At 52.2% G+C, this 20203-nt stretch overlaps 4 protein-coding genes and 1 non-coding gene across 8 annotated transcripts in view; 3 read left to right on the top strand and 2 right to left on the bottom strand.

Moving 5' to 3' along the window:
• Positions 1–2840, top strand: part of LPCAT3 (lysophosphatidylcholine acyltransferase 3) — a 39668-nt gene extending 36828 nt beyond the window's left edge. The window contains exons 8-13 of one of the 2 annotated variants that reach the window (XM_049625008.1): positions 344–430; positions 530–696; positions 1543–1690; positions 1766–1924; positions 2016–2144; positions 2481–2840. In XM_049625008.1, the coding sequence (XP_049480965.1) occupies positions 344–430; positions 530–696; positions 1543–1690; positions 1766–1924; positions 2016–2132 (678 nt within the window). In that variant the 3' untranslated portion in view covers positions 2133–2144; positions 2481–2840. Of the gene's footprint in view, positions 1–343; positions 431–529; positions 697–1542; positions 1691–1765; positions 1925–2015; positions 2145–2430 lie in introns of both variants that reach the window. The other variant, XM_049625007.1, reaches the window with a different exon arrangement.
• A 120-nt stretch (positions 2841–2960) lies between these two features.
• Positions 2961–8706, bottom strand: EMG1 (EMG1 N1-specific pseudouridine methyltransferase). Of its 3 annotated transcripts, none has more exons than XM_049625012.1 (6): positions 8510–8706; positions 4954–5055; positions 4703–4844; positions 4280–4338; positions 4109–4192; positions 2961–3376 (listed from the first exon to the last, which is right to left on the bottom strand). In XM_049625012.1, the coding sequence occupies exons 1-6, from the start codon at positions 8675–8677 to the stop codon at positions 3263–3265; spliced, it is 669 nt and encodes a 222-aa protein (XP_049480969.1). In that variant the 5' UTR covers positions 8678–8706; the 3' UTR covers positions 2961–3262. The 3 variants fall into 3 exon arrangements, with proteins under 3 accessions (XP_049480969.1, XP_049480970.1, XP_049480968.1); XM_049625011.1 differs by having other exon boundaries at positions 3066–3376; positions 4043–4192; XM_049625013.1 differs by lacking the exon at positions 4109–4192 and having other exon boundaries at positions 2962–3376.
• Positions 8707–8780: 74 nt separating this feature from the next.
• On the top strand, positions 8781–12898 carry PHB2 (prohibitin 2). The gene is made up of 8 exons (XM_049625009.1): positions 8781–9184; positions 9354–9438; positions 9749–9828; positions 10952–11136; positions 11567–11696; positions 11795–11898; positions 12319–12396; positions 12748–12898. Exons 1-8 carry the CDS (start codon positions 9058–9060, stop codon positions 12826–12828), a joined length of 870 nt encoding a protein of 289 aa, XP_049480966.1. The 5' UTR covers positions 8781–9057; the 3' UTR covers positions 12829–12898.
• LOC125920566 (small nucleolar RNA U89) lies at positions 11967–12228 on the top strand. Its single transcript, XR_007457142.1, has one exon. It is a non-coding gene; the product is annotated as a small nucleolar RNA U89 (small nucleolar RNA).
• Positions 12899–17992: 5094 nt separating the features above from the next.
• On the bottom strand, positions 17993–20030 carry PTPN6 (protein tyrosine phosphatase non-receptor type 6; the record flags this gene model as incomplete). Its single annotated transcript, XM_049626654.1, has 5 exons — positions 17993–18640; positions 18831–18951; positions 19344–19435; positions 19534–19685; positions 19787–20030. Coding segments are annotated over 4 exons (603 nt in total), but the record flags the coding sequence as incomplete, so codon positions are not given.
• Between the last annotated feature and the right edge of the window lie 173 nt (positions 20031–20203).

Below are 20203 nucleotides of genomic sequence, written 5' to 3'. Positions count from 1 at the left end.
GCTGAAAGGCTTGCAGCAGCTCCCTACGCACTCTGGGTAGGTTTATCTCCTTAAACTAACATTGACCATGGATATATAAAAGTCCCTCGGTGCTCCGTGTCCTGAATGCTCAGTGCGTTAGAGGAGTTTAGGGACAATGCTGTTTCTGGGACTCTTCAAAGAAAAAGGTGAATGGATGTTCACTGGGCTCCCTGCGTATTCCTCTTAGCCTACTAGAAGGGCAGCGAAGCGGACCGTCAGGTGGACATGAAGTAGTCAGCCTCAAGTTTGGAAGGGAAGAACATGAAGGGCATTTGGCCTTGCCCGGGGAGTATCCCTAATGCCTGTGTGTTCCTTCCTCAAGAACCACGATTTCTGGTTCCGCTGCATGTACATGCTGCTCTGGGGCAAGTTCGTGCTGTACAAGTACGTCACCTGTTGGCTGGTCACAGTAAGTAGGAAAGATGAGCCGGGGTCATATTCCAACAAGCTGTGGGGCGCGGTGGGGAGGAGAGGAGCAGGAATGCTAACGGAATGCTCCCTCCCTCAGGAAGGAGTGTGCATTTTGACAGGGCTGGGCTTCAATGACTTTGACGAACACAGAAAGGCAAAGTGGGACGCCTGTGCCAACATGAAGGTGTGGCTCTTTGAAACGACCCCCCGATTCACCGGCACCATCGCCTCTTTCAACATCAACACCAATGCCTGGGTGGCCCGGTAAGCGGCTGGAACGGGGGTCCGGACCCTAGCTTCTTCCACCACTTTCCCAGATTTGAGCGCACGGATGCGCGATCCATCTTTTCCCAATCTGGGTAGAACCTCATTGTTCTCGCACCCACCCACCACATACTGACTTCCGTCTCCACTCCCGGCCCCCCAAAAACCACTCGTGTCACATTCACAAGGCACAAGCAAGACCGAGAGGTGCCTTGAATTTTAATCCCAGTTCCGCCCTGGTTTCATGTTCCCCTTTGCCGTTTACAAACGTCTTTATTTGTCCCCACCAACGCACAATTGTTGAGCGTCACGAGAACTGGTCTGCCCTGTTCAGCACTGCAGCTTAGGCACCGGGCGCTCAGCAGACACTCAGTCATCTTGTACTAAGTGGCTCGCCCAAGCTCACCCAGCTAAGCGTGAGGTCTGTTTGCTGTCTCTGAACAGAGTCATCGACTCCACTGTCTTTCATTTCTTTTTTTAATTTTTTTTAAAGTTTATTCATTTATTTTGAGAGAGACAGACAGAGTGGGGGAGGGGCAGAGACCGAGGCAGCGGGGGGCAGAGGAGACTCCCAAGCAGGCTCTGCACTGGCCGTGCAGAGCCCAATGCGGGGCTTGAACCCACGAAACCGTGAGATCACGACCTGAGCCGAAACCAAGAGTCGGTCACTTAACCGACTGAGCCACTCAGGTGCCCCTGCCTTTCATTTCTAAAGCTAGTCTGATGGCACCGCCTCCCTCACCCAGGGATGGCACCCTCCCTCACTCCAGACCACCCAGAGCAGGAGCCACCAGCGTGGCAGCAGGCACTGCTCTGAGGCCCATCCCCACCCACCCTTTTCTCTAGTTACGTCTTCAAACGGCTCAAGTTCCTTGGAAATAAAGAACTGTCCCAGGGACTGTCGCTGCTCTTCTTGGCCCTCTGGCACGGCCTCCACTCGGGATACCTGGTCTGCTTCCAGATGGAATTCCTCATTGTCATTGTGGAGAGAAAGGTAGGCCTGAGGGGTGCCGGGTGAACAGGGACGACGACGAGTGAGACACTCACGACCTCTCCCCTCGCTCCCCAGGCTGCCAGGCTAATTCAGGAGAGCCCAACCCTGAGCAACCTGGCTTCCATTACCATCCTACAACCCTTCTACTACTTGGTGCAGCAGACCATCCACTGGCTCTTCATGGGTTACTCAATGACTGCCTTCTGCCTCTTCACGTGGGACAAGTGGTTTAAGGTAAGCGGAGGGGGCGGAAATCGCTAAAACCGCAGGCCGTGAGGACGGTCCTTGCTCTGTCTCTCACTCAATGGCCGGTATCTCCCCACAGGTGTATAAATCCATCTATTTTCTTGGTCACGTCTTCTTCTTGAGCCTACTCTTCATATTGCCTTATGTTCACAAAGTAATGGTGCCAAGGAAAGAAAAGTTAAAGAAAGAGAAATAATCGATTTCCCTGGTAAGTGACCATCCCTGTAGCTAAGCTGAACCAGCAAGTTATAGACGAGAGCAATAGATTGGGGGCAGGTGGCAGGGAGACGGTACTGAAACCTGGAGTGACTCTGAAGGTAGCCTGGCTCCCGGGAAAACAAGTGTGGGGCACTGACCACTCTAGCTTGGGCCCCCACAACACAGAGTACTATACGATCATGGCAAACTTGGGCCCCCAGAGTCTGGTCTCTGTAGACCAGAGACTGGAAGGAATAACTCCGACCAGCCTGCCAATCAAAACTCTTCTCTTGCAGGTGGCCTAGCGCCGGGCTGGTGCAGAAACCACTTGTCTCCCTTTCCACAGCCCTCCTTCGCCTCAGAGCACAGAGAACATGGAAACCAGGGAGTGGGAAGACATGATACTCCTAGCCGTGCCTCTGCTGCCAGCCAAGTCTTCATCTGGGGCCAAAGGGGAAACTCTCGTGGGAGGAGTAGAGGGCCCGTGTCTCCCCTCTGGGCTCCCCCATGCACGTTGCCTTATCTCTCCCCCTCTAGCCAGGAATCTGTTGTGTTTTTCTCCTGCCAATTTACTATGATTGTATATGTGCCGCTACCACCACCCCCCCCATGGGGGGGCGGGGTGGGGTACAAGGCCCCACCTGCTCCACTTTTTCTACCTTGGAACTGTACCAGATAAAATCACTTCTCTTTGTTCAGTTTTTCACTGCTGGCATTCCTGGCTGCTTCCTTACAGACCGTTCTCCGTGCTTGCCACATAGCTGAAAATTCAGCAGGGGTCTCTCCTTTACCGCCCAGAAGGTGGGAGTCAAGGCCTAACCACAAAGCCTGGGACCAAACTTGCAAACGCTGTGACCTCACATCTTTTCCTGGAGTCTGAGAAGAACAACCATTAAGATTTTTTTCCACCATTAAGATCCTGCTAATTTTAGGAATCCCCAAAGAACTACCAGATATTTATAGGATAAACAGTATTTATAGGCTAAACAAATAGCAAATGTACAGCCTCGGCTTCCCCAAACCCCCCACAGTCCCGGTGCAGGAAGGTCCGCTCTCCGAGCAGCGGGCGGAAAGCAGGGCCAAGGGATATAATGGCAACAGTCTCTGTTTCAGAACAAGGTGCTATTGTCAGATGACCCCCCATACTTCTTCAAAGGCTGTGGTCAGTTTTGCACAGGTGAGGGCTGCAGACAGGGGGTAGTTGCTGATAGACACCATCTTCTCCGTATACTCCACATTGACCTAAGGAGAGAGACAGTTCTGTCACTCTGTAACAAGTTCAGCCCGTCTTTGGGGAAGGGAAAACAGGGCTGAGCTAGTATTTCACAGTGCTGGGTTTCTTTCTAGATTTTATTTTTAAGTAATGTCTACACCTAGCATGGGGCTCAAACTCACAACCCTGAGATCAAGAGCAGCAAGCTCTACTGACTGAGCCAGCCGATCTTTATGGTGCTACTTTTTTAAAGATTTACTTGTTTTTGAGAGAGAGAGAGCGAGTGATAGTGCGTGTGGGGGAAGGGTGGGAGGGGGAGAGAAAGAATCCCAAGCAGGCTCTGCACTGATAGTGTGGAGCCCAACATAGGGCTTGAACCCATGAATCATAAGATCATGACCCGCCGAGCTGAAGTCAGACGCTTAACTGACTGAGCCACTGAGGCGCCCCTCCAGTGCTGTTCAAGTTGTACAAAGGATGAAGAAGGCCTTGACTCTCACTGTCACAAATATACCAGCAGTCCTCAAAAGATACAGTTGGGGGGGCGGGGGCGTGCAGGTCGTAGAGGCCCTGTTTGTCTTCTGGCTTTGTTCTCGCCCTCTGTCTCCCAAGGTCATCAAAATGCCAGCTGTTCTCAGAATTCTATACTAAGCCTCAGCTCTATGAAGAACCCAAGAGTTGAGCCCAGGCCTTACCTGGCCATGGGCAAAGGCCCCCACCACAAAAACAATAGGGTCACTGCTAGGCACCAAGTCTCGTACATCACTGACAACTGGAATGGAAAAAGATGTGCCAATCTTCATACATCCAACTGGGAAGTGATCTGACACTGGATTCTTAATTACCTAAAGAGAACAAGGGAAAAAAAGAAAAATCAGCCCCAGAAACAATCTCAGAACCCCGCCTCCAACCAGTAGGTGCCAGTATCTCACCTTCAAGAGCTTCTGGGGGCCATCAGCTGCTCGAACACTGAGTTTGTGTAAAAGCTGAACTGAGGGTGGGGAGAAAAGAGTTCAGAGCTAGGTGGTGACCCCATTTCTTCTGCCCAGAAATCTAACCAGAAAAACCCACAGGTAAAGTGGGCTCCGTGTGTCCTTTACATCCACACTATGGTCCTAAAATGCTACGAACGAGCAGTTGTCAAGCATACGACTAGTTGGATGGCAATGAGTTCACTCGGCCAGGAACCCATGCAGGTTTTACCCCAGCCCTTGGGAAGATGAGTCCTTGTTCTGGTATCAAACATGCACCCCACTCCTCCTATTTACAAAGCTCACATTTCATTTATCTTTTCTCTTTCTCCCTTCTTCACTACTGCCAAGTTCGTTCTGAACCTTAACTCCTAGAGATCTCACCCATGAGGCCACAAAAGCGGTCAAAGGTTCTAGGAATTCGAGTCTGGGGGTTCACTTCAATCAGCACATTCTTCTGTGTGTGGATATAAACCTGCAGCAAGCCAGCTCGGTTCAGGGGACTGTCCATCAGCATCAGTAAACTCTGGGGGACACAGAAACCAAGGCATAGTTTCAAGCAAAGAGAAGCAGCACACAGCTGCCCGACCTTCTGTACAAAGGCTTGGGGTCGTGAGCTCTGTCCCTGGAGTTACCTGGTGAGCTATGTCTGGTCTCACTTCCCCAGGGTCCCGTCCATTCTTCAACAGCACAGACTTGTGCTTGTCACAGTTGAGTAACTCATAGGTCTTCCCTACCTAAAGAACAGGGAACATGACAGACAGCAACATAAGCTTCTTTTACCTAGACTAGTGGTTCTCAAAGTGTGGTCAGTCCCCAAAGCAGCAGCAGCAGCATCATAATCATCATCTAGAAACTTGTTAGTCAAATTCTCAGTCTACTCCAGATCTTCTGAATCAGAAATGGGGGGTGGGGCCCAGCAAGCCTTTCAGGGGTTTACTGGGTGGCCACTGACCCTTTCTCCCCTACCCCTGTAAATGATCTTGGATGACAAAAGGACACAGCCTGTGATTTCACGTGATCTAAACTCCCGCACAGCAAAGGAAACCCATCCACAAAACAAAAAGGCAACCTACTGAATGGGAAAGAAGGTATTTGCAAATGATATATCTGATAAGGGGTTAATATCCAAATTAACCAATACAGAGAACTTCTGCAATACCAAAAAAAACAATCTGATTAAAAAATGGGCAAAGGACCTGAACAGACATTTTTCTAAGGAAGACACCCAGATGACCAACAGACAAATGAAAAGATGCTCAACCTCACTTATCAGGGAAATGCAAATCAAAAGCACAACGAGGTATCACCTCACCAGCCAGAATGGCTAGTATCCAAAAAAGACAAGAAATAAGTATTGGCGAGGATGGAGAAAAGTGTGAAAATTCTAATGATGCGGGAGGCGACTTCAGCAAGGAATACTTTCAAAAGTAAAACGGAAGAGGGTTGGTGCCAGTGTTAAGACTGGTCTGAGCAAAGGTACAGCTGGAATAAAGGAAAAGCAGAAATGTGAAGAAGGAAAACGCATGCGGAAAAAGTAGAACTGAAACACTGAAGAACAGTGATTAAATATGACTGCTTTGTAAACTGCAAGGTTCCTCAAGTATCGAGCACAAAGCCAGAAATAATTGTGGAATAACAGGGCACTGAGTGAATGAGGAATATTATTCTGGTAACTCAGTGTATACTAGAAGAGACACTAAGTACATGTGTGATACTAAAGATCTGGCTAAAACCTATAGCAGCTAAAAGAAAGAATTGCAGATTGCAATTTGGGGTCCTAAGGAGCAATAAAGTGGTCAGTAAAAAGTCCAAAACCACACCACTAAATATACAAATACAGGATTTGAGAGGCTGTGTTTTTATGTATCAATAGAACATTCGTATGTCTGGCAACAACTTAAGATACATAACTCCAGGGGCACCTGGGTGGCTCAGTCGGTTAAGCCGTCCGACTTCAGCTCAGGTCATGATCTCACAGTTTGTGAGTTTGAGCGCCACTTCCGGCTCTGTGCTGACAGCTCAGGGCCTGGAGCCTGCTTCAGATTCTGTGTCTCCCTCTCTCTGCCACTCCCCTGTTCACACTCTCTCTGTCAGGAATAAACACTTTAAAAAAAAAAAAAAAAAGGATACATAACTCCACAAAGCTTGGGGGAAGAGGCATGTAGATTTGAAACTGATTTACTGAAACAACAAAAATGTCAGAGAGTAAGCATAGGGAAAGAACCAACTCTGTGGGACACTCTTAGTTATTGAAAAAAAGAACCTCTTGAATAGAACAATCCAGTTTCTACCCATTAGTAAGTTATAACCAGGAGTTTTATTATTTTAATAAAATAGAAAAGAGTACTTTACATGTAGTCATGGTAAGTAGTAGTTTATGAAGCTTTTGGTATCAGATAGTTGCATGTGTGTGTGTGTGTGTGTGTGTGTGTGTGTGTGTGTGTGTGTTTGTGTGTGTGTGTGTACTGGCTCACAATGTAACTTTTTTATTGCGGGTTGTGGTTAATAAGCTTGAAAACAACTAATTAGAATAATCAGAGAATGAGTACTATGTGTATTCATTTTCTGTAACAGGTATCAGAGCTATAAGAATTTTTAGAACCGGAAGCCTTCTAGTGGAAGAGACAAACAGTAAACCACCACATGAAACCACAACCAAATTGTGATCAACATAATGAAAGAAAAATAAATGGTTCGTTAAAGGATTATTAACAGGAGGGCCTGATTTATACCAAGAAGGGAGTCACTCCTATGAAGAAATAACATTTTAACTAATAATTGAAAAATGAACAGCATCATACTCAGTAATTGTTGCATGAACTGTCAAACAGGAATTAATAAAGAGCTAAGTAAAGGAAGCTTCCGTTAGAGAACATTATGTGCAACGGCCTTAAAATATCAGAGAACTTAGTGCTTTCAAAGACCTTAACAAAGGCCAACAAGTCTGGAGTCTAAGGAATAAATAGGAGAGAGCAGGCTCCATGAGGCTAGCAGAACAAGAAGGACCAGCACCAGGAAGGCAAAAGATAACAGTACATAAAATTTCAACCAGCTATGAATTCAATCATCCCTGGAGTACCATTAATGACAATCTGACCTACATCCCACCAGCATGCTCTAAGAATTTTAATTTGACCATGACCTTTTCAACTTCTTGATGAGGAACCTGGAATCAATAACAATGGCAATAATTTATTCCAAGTGACAGGTATCATTCTAAACCCTTTGCTGATATTACCTCCCTTCATCCCCTCAACCCAATAAGGTCCGTACTATCATCCCCATGGGACATATGAAGAAACAAGTGGTTAAGGGAGATTCAGAATTAATAGGCTGGAAAGACGGCAAGCAATTAACTGAGACATAAATATAAGATCCTGTAATTAAGTTGGAAATATCAATTACCTAAGAAAAATGGGAAAAAAAAAAAAGACTTTCTAGACTGCAAGCTTAATAAAGTAACACAAAGATTGAGGAAGTAAAAATGGAAAAGAATCACATTACTATCAAAATATTACTTTTAAAGCACTTTCAAAGTATTAACCTCCACTTTACAAACTAAGGACAAAGTTGTTTTCTCAAGATCACACACTTAAAATAAGTATGAAAAACAAGTTTAAAACCCAGGTCTGACTTAGAAACCAGTGCTGTTTCTTCTGGGCCTCCTCATTCGACAAGTTTAGCCCTAAAGGTAAGAGAAACAAGAAAGGGTGAGAACACTGCAGTTTTAAGATACACAATTGCTGGAATATTCGGGAAGAGGGCTGGATGACAGGTAAAAATAAGGATGTAAAAGTATTAAATGATAATTGATCCAGCGTTTCAAAGTGGACAGTACTATAAAGGAAGGTGACAAAAGACACCTAGGGATGACGCAATGGAGATGTCTACCCTTCCCTACCCTCCCTTTAGATAACTTTTTACCACAGAATCCCGGTAAATCAATTGAAGTCGGGATGTGACAGCTGCAATGAGATTCACGAAGAGCAGAAGAAAACGAGTAACGCCAACCCAGGTGTTTAACCAAAAGACAGTCAACTAGGCTATTCTTCCTCCAAAAGCATGTTTCACTCTCTCTGCCTCTCCATCCACTTTGAGCCTCTCACCCTCACCCCCCCCCCCCCCCCCCCCGCCCCGGGGTCCCATCCTATCGATCTGCTAATTCTCCACTTCCTTGTCCCAAACTACCTTGACTGTCTCCAGACTGGCCCCTTCCAGCACCACAATGAGCCTTCGCCCTCCGATCTTGTTTCCCGCCCCGAGTCGGGGCCGCTTGGGAGCCACCGCATCCCAGCCCTCTTCCTGCTCTCCAACGCGCCTCTCACGAGGTTGGAATCCGCCACTGGGCGCAGCCATCTTGCAACCGGACCGGAAATTGCGATAACGCCCTTAAACTTCGCGCTTGCCCAATCTCAAACATCCTTCCGGCTGCCATTTTGAAAGTGGGCACTTGGAAATGGCGATGGCTTGCAGTCTGGCGCTACCGAAGCCTCTCTGGAAGGGCAGGGTTCCAGAAAGGGGCTGGAAGTTCCGGCTGCGTAATTTCTGTGCGCGAAGTTCGGGTCCTCGGCCCTGGGGAGGGTTTAGAAGGGAGCGCACTTCCGGTGCCCTTTCTCCCGCAAGCGCCGCGGGCCCCGGACCCTCGTGTGAAGGGGTGCGATCTCTAAACTGGAGCAGGGTAGAAGCGGGCCGGCACCTGCTCCTGACCTCTGGTGCCGCCGGCCATAGGATCGGACATGGCCCAGAACTTGAAGGACTTAGCGGGGCGGCTGCCCTCCGGGCCACGGGGCATGGGCACGGCGCTGAAGCTGCTGCTGGGGGCCGGCGCCGTGGCCTACGGCGTCCGCGAATCTGTGTTCACCGGTGAGCAACCTCTGCCCGCTCTCCGGACTCCCCCCACCCCCGCTAGACCTCTGCCCTGTCCCTCTGGGTCCCCGCCCTCACCCAGACCCTCACCCCGCCCGCCTCCCCGAGAGGTTAGTAACGTACTCTCAGCAGCGTTTTGGCCTGATCCCCACCCCTCTCCCCACAGTGGAAGGCGGGCACAGAGCCATTTTCTTTAATCGGATCGGTGGCGTGCAGCAGGACACCATTCTGGCCGAGGGCCTTCACTTCAGGTAATGGCGGGCAGAGCGGACTGACCCTGACCCCTTCACCCTTGAACGCCAACCCACCAATGATTGTAGTAGGGCTTTCGAAGGATTCAGAGCTGCTCTTTTACTGCCCCCTCCCTCCTTCTGCTGGAGCAGTGGGTGCTGCCCAAAACTCGGGGGCACATAAACTGTTCTCCAGAGGGAGGAGAGAATTTCTCATTGCCCATGGTCATTAAGAGGTGGAGCAGGCCAAGAAACGCGTGGTGAGGGAACACCTGGAGAAACTAGTGAAACTGCAGTCCCCTGATACCTATCCCTGTTCCCTCCCCTGCAGGATCCCCTGGTTCCAGTACCCCATCATCTATGACATTCGGGCCAGACCCCGAAAAATTTCCTCCCCCACAGGCTCCAAAGGTAGGTCTGGGCACCTGGGAGTCCCTGCCAGATGGCTCCATAAAGCAAGCAAGGAAGCCTGGCAGATCCTAGGGGAGGAGGATAGTGTCACATCCCTTGGGTCTTGGTTTCCTCTTCTGCAAAACAGCTATAATAAAAGGACCTGCTTCTGAGGTTAAAGCAGTACGATTTGGACACCCTGTGTGTTTGCCCATATCTATCAGCTGTCCTCCCCACTACTGTAAGTTCAGTGAGGGCATTGTTTGTTCTTTGTATTAGTCACTGCGTAGATCAAAGCCTTATTCTAAGACCTTGTTTTGTTTTAACTGCTTGACTCTCCAGTAGTTTCTATCCAAGTCTATCCAGTAGTTTCCCCTGTCGTGGGGAAACTTGGCCCACTTTTCACGGGTGAACCTGTTCCCTTTTAGACCATACATAGAAGCTGTCTTTGAGATCACCCAGAGCCCTTTCTCATGTGCGTGGGCGCGTACACACACACACACACACACACACACACAGGCATGCGCACTGATTCAAGTAGCTCACCTGTAATACACTGTTTTTAGTGAAAGTGGCTTAACACTCTCTGAATGGTAGGCCCTGCGAATAAAGGACTCATAAAACACAACCCTTGTCCTCAAGTCCATAGTCTAGTAAAGAACACATGATTTTTTAAAGAACATGATTTTTTTTTGAGAGAGAGAGAGAGAGAGAGAGAGAATCCCAAGTGGGCTCTGCAGTGAAAGCACAGAGCCAAACGCAGGGCTCAACCCCACGAACAGTGAGATCATGACCTGAGCCGAAACCAAGAGTCAGACGCTTAACCGACTGAGCCACCCAGGCACCCCAAAAATGCAAATGATTCTGATGCAGCATGAGAGAGCCTACAGTAGAAGTTGAACACAGTACAGAAGCAAAATGGTGGAGAGCTTGTGAGTAGAGAAGACTTTACAACGGGAAAGGATACATTTGGCCTGTCAGCCTGATCACCCTCCATTCCCCAGGGGAATTCCAAACCGCACAGCACTGCGTTAGGTGTAGAGGGAGGTGTGTGGAGGAGGAAATGCTTGGGGAAGGGTTCTTGGCTAAGAGACCGGAGGAGACCCCCATGGCCTGGACCACCCACTGCTGACCTCACTCTCAGACCTGCAGATGGTGAATATCTCCCTGCGAGTGCTGTCTCGACCCAATGCCATGGAGCTTCCCAGCATGTACCAGCGCCTGGGGCTAGACTATGAGGAGCGAGTGCTGCCGTCCATTGTTAATGAGGTGCTCAAGAGTGTGGTGGCCAAGTTCAATGCTTCACAGCTGATCACCCAGCGGGCCCAGGTCTGACCTGTCACCATCTCACACCTTCCCTCCTAGGCCTTGAGCAGTGGATATTAGGAAAGGCAGCTTATTAGAAAAGGGTCATGACCCTGGTTCCCTTTTCAACTTAAAGCTGTACTAATGTCCGCTGAGAAACCAGGAGAGTCAAGATCAGCACTCAGTAGCAGTCAACATCAGGAACCAGGGGAGGAAACAGTGGTAAAGTCTAGAGGTGTAGATTATGTTGGGGAGAGTGGAAGATGAGGAGTCCCTGTGACCTGAGAAGACTGGACCAAGTCCTTTCCAACTCATATGTTCTGGTGAGGAACTAAGAAAGGCTTAGTGGTTTTCTGCCGTTCTCAGGAGATCTGGTATTCAGACAGTCACAGCAACGCCCTTCCCTTCCAGTTCTCCAGTCCCTTCAATCCGCCCACCCCTCCCTGACCCCCAGGTATCCTTGTTGATCCGGCGGGAGCTGACAGAGAGGGCCAAGGACTTCAGCCTTATCCTAGATGATGTGGCCATCACAGAGCTGAGCTTTAGCCGAGAGTACACGGCCGCTGTGGAAGCCAAGCAAGTGGGTGAGTTACGAGAGGAATAGGGTTTCTGAGAAGGCAGGAGGTAGGCTGGGGTTCCTGACACCTCATATCTGTGACCTCCTGGCTCTCTCCCACCACAGCTCAGCAGGAGGCCCAGCGAGCCCAGTTTTTGGTGGAAAAAGCAAAGCAGGAACAGCGGCAGAAGATTGTGCAGGCCGAGGGTGAGGCCGAGGCCGCCAGGATGATATCCTTCTGCTAGAGAAGTCTCTGCCCAGCCCCTGGAGCACGTTGCTTCCCCTTCTCCCTCATGGGCCGGCTGATGAGACTAAGGCGAATGCGACTCTGTGCTCTGTCCTTGGCTCCCTGGGGATGGAGGTTTTGAATGGGGTCTGAAATCTTAGAGAGGTGCCTGAGGCCTGGCTCCTCACTGTAAGGCAGATCAATAGCACTGCTGGCCTTGCCTCCATTTCTGCTGCTGCCTCCAGTTCCTGGCAGCTGCCTGCAGGGGGGCCCACAGATGGGGACCAAAGTGGGACTAGGCACGAACTATCTGAGCGCAACCTTGGATCTGACAGTCCAGAGAAGGGCTGGAGTAGGAAGGATGGGGCCGCGGGTTGAGACCAAAACTGGACCTTGTGTGAACCCTTAACCCCAACCTGCTCACCTTGGAGAAGCCCTGAGCAAAAACCCTGGCTACATCAAACTGCGCAAGATCCGGGCAGCCCAGAACATCTCCAAGACGGTGAGCACAAGAGCCCAGTGTCCCCCAAAGGCTGCCATGAGTCTGGAATTGTTTTAAGTGAAAGCACATTGACGTAAAGGGATTCAAATATTGCTTACTGGGGTTTCTACTCAACCTGGCTTCTCCAACGCTCTTTTCTCCATGAAAACAAAAGGCATGACCTTTTGTTTCTGCCTCTGTTGTGGTGTTAATACATCGCTGTTGCTCACTGCCCTGGATCTTTGAGGGCAGAAACCATGCCTTAACTTGTCACCGAGTTCCTAACCCACACGTATTCAATCAGTGGTTGTTGACTTGCAAGGTAAAAGTCCAGGCGTGAATTCAAGCATCTGTTTATTTCCCACCCTATAGATTGCCACATCACAGAACCGTATCTATCTCACTGCTGACAACCTTGTCCTGAATCTACAGGATGAAAGTTTTACCCGGTGAGACACCTACACAAGGGGTATCACAGAGAGCATGGGACCTGAGTCTGGTGGCTTGAAAGACCCATTTCTGTGAAGTTAGAAAAGGGGGTGGTTGGGGCGCCTGGGTGGCGCAGTCGGTTAAGCGTCCGACTTCAGCCAGGTCACGATCTCGCGGTCCGTGAGTTCGAGCCCCGCGTCAGGCTCTGGGCTGATGGCTCAGAGCCTGGAGCCTGTTTCCGATTCTGTGTCTCCCTCTCTCTCTGACCCTCCCCCGTTCATGCTCTGTCTCTCTCTGTCCCAAAAATAAAATAAAAAAAAAAAGAAAAAAAAAAAGAAAAGGGGGTGGTTGACAGTACCGAGCTTGACTCTCGTAAGATTGGTCTTACAAGGTCAAATAGGATTTATTTTGTAAAAAGCACTCTAGTTGTGAGGTTTGGTCTAACTGAAGAGTAGTGAAAAATGATATTCTGTCCTCTTACTCGGAAAGCCCTAAAATCCATCACTGCTCTAGGGCATGGGAGGAGTGGTAGTGGTCAAGGGAATCAGTCTCCCTTCTCAGCGTGACCTTCCTGGCTTCCAGATGTTTTTCTTTTTTTCTTGGGAGCAAAGGTGGGCTTAGAACTGGTGGGGCCTGAAACTGTTGGATCACACATGCATTTCTCTTCTCTTTCTGTGTTTCCCGTTCGTCTGGTGACCTGGTATCCGCAGGGGCAGGTAAGTTGTTGACTCATCCTTGTTTCTATAGGGTCTTGCCTCTCCCAGTACCAGCCTCTTCCCCTGTGGCCTCACCTTTCTCCCCTCATCGCATGCACACCCTCACCCAGGAAGGAGGGAGTGGTCTGAGGTGCTCTCCCTGTCACATTTATGTTTCCTAATGTCTTCCGTCTGTCTGGTTTCCACAGTGACAGCCTCATCAAGGCTAAGAAGTGAGCCTGGTGACCATGAACTCTGCCACCAGAGAAGTGGGTCTGTTTCTCCCCTGGTTTTTGAGGAGCCAGCTCGGGGTCCAGCACACACACCCCCCCCCCATCCCACCCCTCAGTATCATGTGATGGTCTCTTCTGCATCTGGCCTCCCAGCCCTTCTTGGATGAACAAAGCCTGACCAATTTTGGGGGGGGGGGGGGATGACTTTGTTCCTCCCTGTGTTGGCCAGAGGTGCTGGGACAGCGTGATTTCTGCGTGATTTCCTACAGTGTTGGTTCCTCCCTCCAGGTTGGGAGGCAATAACCACCATCCCAGGAATTCTCAATAAATTTTTATTAGTTAAGCTTAAGTCTTTGCATGGTGTGTCTGAGTTGGGGTAGGAGGGTCACGCATGCGCACGTTAGTGTCATGCTCCCCTAGGTCTTTCTCTGCGTCTGCCAGCAGGGGGCGCCGAGATTCTGGCCTGGGCAGTTAGGGAGGCATTAAGAAGAGCCTGGGACCTGCTGCTTCCCCGTGGAAGCCCCGCTAAGTCAAATCCAAAACGGCCTAAGCTGGGAGCAGCAGGTCCTCAGACCCTGAAGCCCAGCTGCACTTCTCGCTCCACCCTCCACTTCTACCACATCGCCAACATCTATTCACCAACATTTCCTTTATTTAAGGCTGGAGCAGCTGTGGCTTTGCTGAGCTAGACCAAAATAATCTGATGACCCCAACACAAGCTGCTTCCTTGGCAACAAGTCTCCATGTAGCTGTGGGGGAAACCATTTGTGCCTGTCGAGGTCCCTTATGCATTCAAAAGCCCAGTGGATCATGTTCTTGCCGTGGGCTACCCATACTCAAATTTCTCAGTCATCAGCTGTGCGAAGCTGTTTGTGGAGCAGGGCTTTACCTGTGGAGGTCGGATCTTCATGCCAGCAGCACTGGGCCCCCAACAGAGCAAGTGCCTATTTTCAGTCCCCACACGGGCTGCCTCCCCTTCCCAAGACAGCCTTGGCCGCTCATGCATTAGAGAAATGAAGCCACTGCCTGTGCCTGAATGCCACATCGGCCCGTTTCCCATCCCTTGTCTTTTGGGGGGAGACCAGGAACATCTGGAGTCATCAGCACGGGGGTGGGGGGTGGGAGCAAAGTATGTACAGAAATTACAGAGTGCAGTGGTTGGGGAGGAGATGAGTCTTACAGGGTTAGGGACCGGGTTCATCTTCCGCTTCTCCCGATTATTGAAGAAAAGCAGATTTATTTTCCCCTGCTCTGCAGGTAAGTGTCATAAAAGGGACAAGGAGATGAACCAGATATGTCAGCCCCACTCCTCGGGAGCTAGGAGCCTAAGATGAAATCAACAATTAGACAAAAGACGGGTCAAGTGACCTGAATCAGTCGGCCACAAGTTCCTATCCACACTTTATTTCTTTCATCTTCCCAAGGGGAGAAGAGAATGGAGGTACCTGGTATGCTTCCAAATCCTGCTGGGACTCTAGAGGCAGCCATTTTGTCTCCTCCCCATTGTTCCCTTTTTCTAATGATTTATACCCCCCATCCAGAGGGGTAAAGGTCAGAGGTTGTTCCTTAGGAGGCCTCCATGGTGTTCAGGGCTCCCTGAAGGTCACTGCCGAGGGAACCGGCCGGGGGCCATCTTTACCAGACAGTGTTAGGAGCTTCACAATTAGACCATCCAACACTGTACTGGAAGATGGACCCAGAGCCGGCCGACATGCAGCTCCAGGCTAGAGCTGACCAGTCGCTACAGGGACCCTGGCCGCAGTCCAGGTGAGGTCTCTTGAGAGTATGTGAGCGGATCCCAAGCTCAAGGTCGGCTGTGGGTTCTGGATCCACCAGATGACAAATCACACTGGGTTGGGGGAGGGGCTCGGGCCATTGTGTCCCTTCAGTGGGCAGCCAGCCAACGGAGAGCCACCTCTTTGGCAACACACTTCACTCAAGACGAAGGGGCTTCCACGGTGTGTGGGGAGGTTCGGGAGAGGGGGTTGCAGCCAGCGGGGGGCTGGGGGGGCCTGAGGCGGTAGATGTCGCTGACACGGGAACGGGGGCCTCCATCATTACCCGGCAGTATTAGAGACTCCCAACCAGCACCCAAACACTGCTGGGTAAGACGGGGGCCCCTGCCCAGCCTGCCCACCTCCAGGTCGGGCAGTCCTCCGCCCAGGCTCCCTGTGGAGAGGCTGCAGAACCCTGGCTCCCATCCCCCACCACCCGAGTCCCTGGGGACACTTCCGGGTGAGCCCTGTAGCCCGCCACCAGCCCCACCCTAAGTTGCTGATCCACTGGGACTCAGGTAGGTCTTCCGCAGGCCCCTGCCCATCAGTTCTTCACCTCTGAGCCCCTTCCCCAGCCGCCCCCACAGCTTGTCCCTGATCCCCCCACACACACCGCTTCATCGGTCTCCATCCCCACTCGGTGGTTCCTGGCCCAGCCCCAGAATCCCTCTCCCAGTAGCCTTTACCTGTCACCGGGGCCGCCTGACCCCCACAGAGTGAGTGCCGGGGAGAGGAAGGGGAGTCAAGGCCCAGGATTCAACGGCCTAGAGCCCGCCCGCCGGGCCTCCACTCTTCCTCCTTCCTTCTCCAGGGCCTGGCGGCGCAGGCTCCTCACCTGGGCCCCGCCCGCCGCCCCTGCGCACAGGTGTGTCCTCCTGCCATAGGCTGCCCCCCCACCGCCTTAACCCCTTCCCTCCCAGGGCCAGCCGCAGGCACCTCCTCTGAGGCCTGGCCACCCCGCTAGGCCTCCCACCCTTTCCTAGAGGTCCCTTCTCTCCTACCCGCCTCCTCTGCCCCCCAGCCTCCCCTAGGGAGCCTGGTCTCCAGGGGGGGAAAGAGAGGGGATGTCTCTGGGCTCCCCACAGCCACCCCTGCCCTTGCTAGCCCCTTCCTCCCAGGCCAGACACCCCTGAGGTCAGCGAGGGGTCAGCTCAGCAGGGATTGGGTTGTGCCCTCCGCCTGCCGGGCATCCCTGCCTGTTGACGGGTGTCTTCAACCCCCCAGCAGGGTGTCTCCCTGTCCTCAGCCCTAAAGTTGGGGAGCCCACCCCTGCCAGAAGGCCAGAGCTGGCCAGGAGCAGCAGTACTGACCCTACCCTGCTGGTGAAAGTACTGAGCTGCTCTCCTTCAGCCCTCCTAGCCATCCCGTGGGGAGAAACGCCCCTGCTGCTCCTTGGGAAACGGACCGAGCACCCTGGGGCAGAGCTGCTCCTGGACCCACCTCAATGCCCTGGATGCAAGTCCCAGCCTACGGAGCAGTTGGCCCTAGGGTGGTTAGAGGGGTGGGACCTGCCTTTCTTTTGTGCAGCTCTAGGCGTTGCCGGGAGAGAAGAGTCCTCCCCGCCCCCCCCCCAGGCGGCAGGTGACACTCCACCCCACCCCCACCCCCTGGAGGGCGATGGCTCCAGGAGCTATTGTGTGGCCCAATCCAAGCTCTCCTTGGTCTCCCAGCTTCCTCTCAGTCTCCTTTGTTTGCATCCTTAACACCTGTCCGTACTTATTTCCTGTTTGTGGGCTTGTCTCCTAGCTCCCCAACAGGAATTGTCTTGTTCACATCATGCCCTCAGCACTGCTCCAGTGCCTGTGACACAGTGGACACTCAAGTAAAGCACATGCTAATGAATGACAGTAGGGGCCAGCCCACCCCTCGGCCTCTCCTGCAGCAGGGAGCTAGGCCTTCCTGGGCGGGACCCTCACAGGCTTAACTCGCCAGGAGCGGGGCCTTAATTCAAATCAAGATAAAACCTTAACACAAAGAAGGGATCCTTGGTAGTCCACCCTGGACACAGGGCAAGGCCGAGGGGACAAAAATAAAACTGCCCAGGAACACCAGGCCAGTAGGGGCTCCCGTCAAGGGAGGAGCGCGGCTCACGGGAGCCCAGAGAGGGGTGGGGCAGTGGGTGGCACCAGGCCCCTGCTTCCTGGCTTGTACTGGTCTCAGCTCTCAGATCTAGAAGTCAGCGCTAGAGGAGTGCGGTTGTGTCCCTTCAGGGCGACCAAGGCTGCCTCTCCAGGAGTGTGTGCTCCGCAGACAGACGGCCCGAGTTCAAATCTCAGCCTCACTGCTCGGTAGCTGTGTGTCTGCGAGCAAGTTATGTGACCTACCCGTGCCTCAGTTTTCCCCACGGTGAAACAGGAATGACACAGCCACCTAAGGTGAATGAGTGTGTAGTCTTGTAAACAGTGCCTGACACGTGGCAAACGTGTAATGAATTATTGTTGCCAGTTACGACCTTGATCCCTCACCTCAATGATCTTCACAACCACCCTCAGGATCATCCTCCATTTTATTTTATATATAGTTTTTTTTTTTTTTCTTTTAACCGAGGTACAGTCGACACACAATGTTCCATTGCCTTCGGGTGTACCAATTACCGATTCCACAAGTCTATACGTTATGATACGCTCTCACCGCAAGTGCAGCCGCCATCTGTCACCACGCAAGGTGCCATTACAGGACCATTGATTATATTCCCTGTGCTGTAACCTTTCATCATTCTCCACTTTAAAGAAGAGACTGAGGAATCTGGCCCACGGTCACACTCCTAGTATGTTAAGCAGAGTCCAGAACCAGGTCAGGTCAAAGGTGAAAGTCAAGCTTTTGTGCTTTTGTGTACACACACACACACACACACACACACACGGCTCCCTGCTCACTCCTCCTCCCCCACTCCCCTTCTGAGCTCCTCAGGCCCAGGCAGTCACAGTTAGAGACCCACACACAGTGATCCTAGGGGCTTTATTTACAAGAGTATAGGGCCTGATGCTGCCTGGAGTCTCGCGGGGCTATATACAGGGTCAGGAAGAGGGAAGTAGGGACACAGCCACTTAAATTACAATAGAATGGGGGTGGGCTCCTCAGTTCCGGCCGTGGGTTGGCCCACCGGAGGCCTCTGCAGGGATCAGGGCTGAGGCTGCAAAGAGAAGGGAGGAACGGAGTAAGGGGGTGGCTGGAACCGAAGCGGGGAAGGGGAACAAGAAGGTCTGGAATGGCCGGGAAGGGCAGGGGAAGGCCGCAGCTACCGCATCCATCCAGGGGAAAGCACTGGACCCAGCGACACTGGGGGGCAGGGCAAGGAGGAGCCCTAAGCAGAGGGGCCATACCCCGCCTCATTTCCTCTTGAGGGAACCCTTGCTCTTCTCCTTGTCCGCCGACCGCTGCTTCTTCACCTTGTCCTCCTTCTTGTTCTTACTGTGCAAGTTCTCATATACATCCTCCTTGTGTCTGCAGGTGGGGTGGGCAGTTGGCACAGGTCAGGAGACCATGCAGGGTTACCCAGCTCCAGCGGCCCCGTCTGGCCCACCCATTTCACAGGTGAACAAACTGAGGCCAGGAGAGAGGAGACCTGGTCACTGTCCTTTCACTAGACTAGAAGCTCCTTGTGGGCAACGGCTCCATCTTCTACACCAGGAATACCACTGGTACCCAGCACAGGCCCGACATAGACATAGGCCCAACTCAGGAAATACTTGTGAACACAGGTAGTAAGAGTCAAGCTTGAGCTTGAACCCAGGTCTCCCTGACAGCAGCACTTGTCATCTCTGGAAAGGGAGGGTCGGGCCGAGGAGGAGGAGGGGGGAGTAGATGCTGGGAGGTGGCAGGCGGGGGTCACTCACTTGGAAGAGGTGCGGGATGCCTTGGCATGGGCGTTCTTCATGGCTAAGGGGTAGGTGATGTTCCCGTACTCTGACTCCCGGCCCTTCTGGGACTGTGGGCAGAGGTGTGGTGGGAGGGCGGTGGTCCCAGCAGGGACCAGGTGATGCCCACGCCCCCCCACAGCTCCGCCAGGCCCCGCTCGACACACACCTGAATGACCTCCAGCTTCTTCTTGGTGGTTTCAATGAACTGGGCGATGGCCACATAGATGAACTTGTACTGCGCCTCGGTCTGCACCATGCCGGAGCGCTGCGCCCGCACCATCTGGATGGTCTTCTGGATGTCGATGTCACAGTCCAACCCTGGGCAGGCATGGCAGTTGGACCTCAGGCTCAGGCGGAGGGGGTGACCGAAGGGCTGCTCACCCAGCCACCCACCTGCGTCTCCCACGGGTCCCGCTCACCCTTGGTGGAGATGCTTTCCATGAGCATGTCGATGACGATGATGGTGCCCGTGCGGCCAATGCCTGCGCTGGGGAGGGAAGGGGGCGCCGTCAGAGGCCTCACCGGGAAGGGGGAGCCCCGGCATTCAGCTCCAGCATGGTAGCATGAAGAAACTGAGGCTCCAGACAGATGAGGTAACACGCCCGGGGTCACAGGGCCGACAGGCCGGAGGCGGAAGCTTCCTTGGTTCCGCACCCACGTACATCACTTCAGCCCAGGGATTTGTAGGCGGGCCGTCTCTCAAGTGCTCCCAGGCCAGCCGGCTGCACCCCAACTCCCCGCGCCACCACTTCCTGCTTTGACGCCTCATTCCTGCTGCGGGCTGCTCCCTACTCTGGAGGATCTAGGAGCCCCAGCCCCATCAAGGTCCTGCCTGC

This window comes from Panthera uncia, chromosome B4 (assembly GCF_023721935.1).
Source record: "Panthera uncia isolate 11264 chromosome B4, Puncia_PCG_1.0, whole genome shotgun sequence".
Lineage (NCBI taxonomy): Eukaryota > Metazoa > Chordata > Mammalia > Carnivora > Felidae > Panthera > Panthera uncia.
This window is presented reverse-complemented; position numbering and strand designations above follow the sequence as displayed.

Coding starts and splice junctions, on each gene's coding strand:
- EMG1 (XM_049625011.1), bottom strand. CDS start 8,677: ATGGCTGCGCCCAGTGGCGGATTCCAACCTCGTGAGAGGCGCGTTGGA. Junction 4,845..4,953: donor GACCAGACATAGCTCACCAG/GTAACTCCAGGG, acceptor TGTGTCCCCCAG/AGTTTACTGATGCTGATGGA. Junction 3,377..4,042: donor GGGCCTTTGCCCATGGCCAG/GTAAGGCCTGGG, acceptor CTCTCTCCTTAG/GTCAATGTGGAGTATACGGA.
- PHB2 (XM_049625009.1), top strand. CDS start 9,058: ATGGCCCAGAACTTGAAGGACTTAGCGGGGCGGCTGCCCTCCGGGCCA. Junction 9,439..9,748: donor GCCGAGGGCCTTCACTTCAG/GTAATGGCGGGC, acceptor CCTCCCCTGCAG/GATCCCCTGGTTCCAGTACC. Junction 11,137..11,566: donor TGATCACCCAGCGGGCCCAG/GTCTGACCTGTC, acceptor CCTGACCCCCAG/GTATCCTTGTTGATCCGGCG.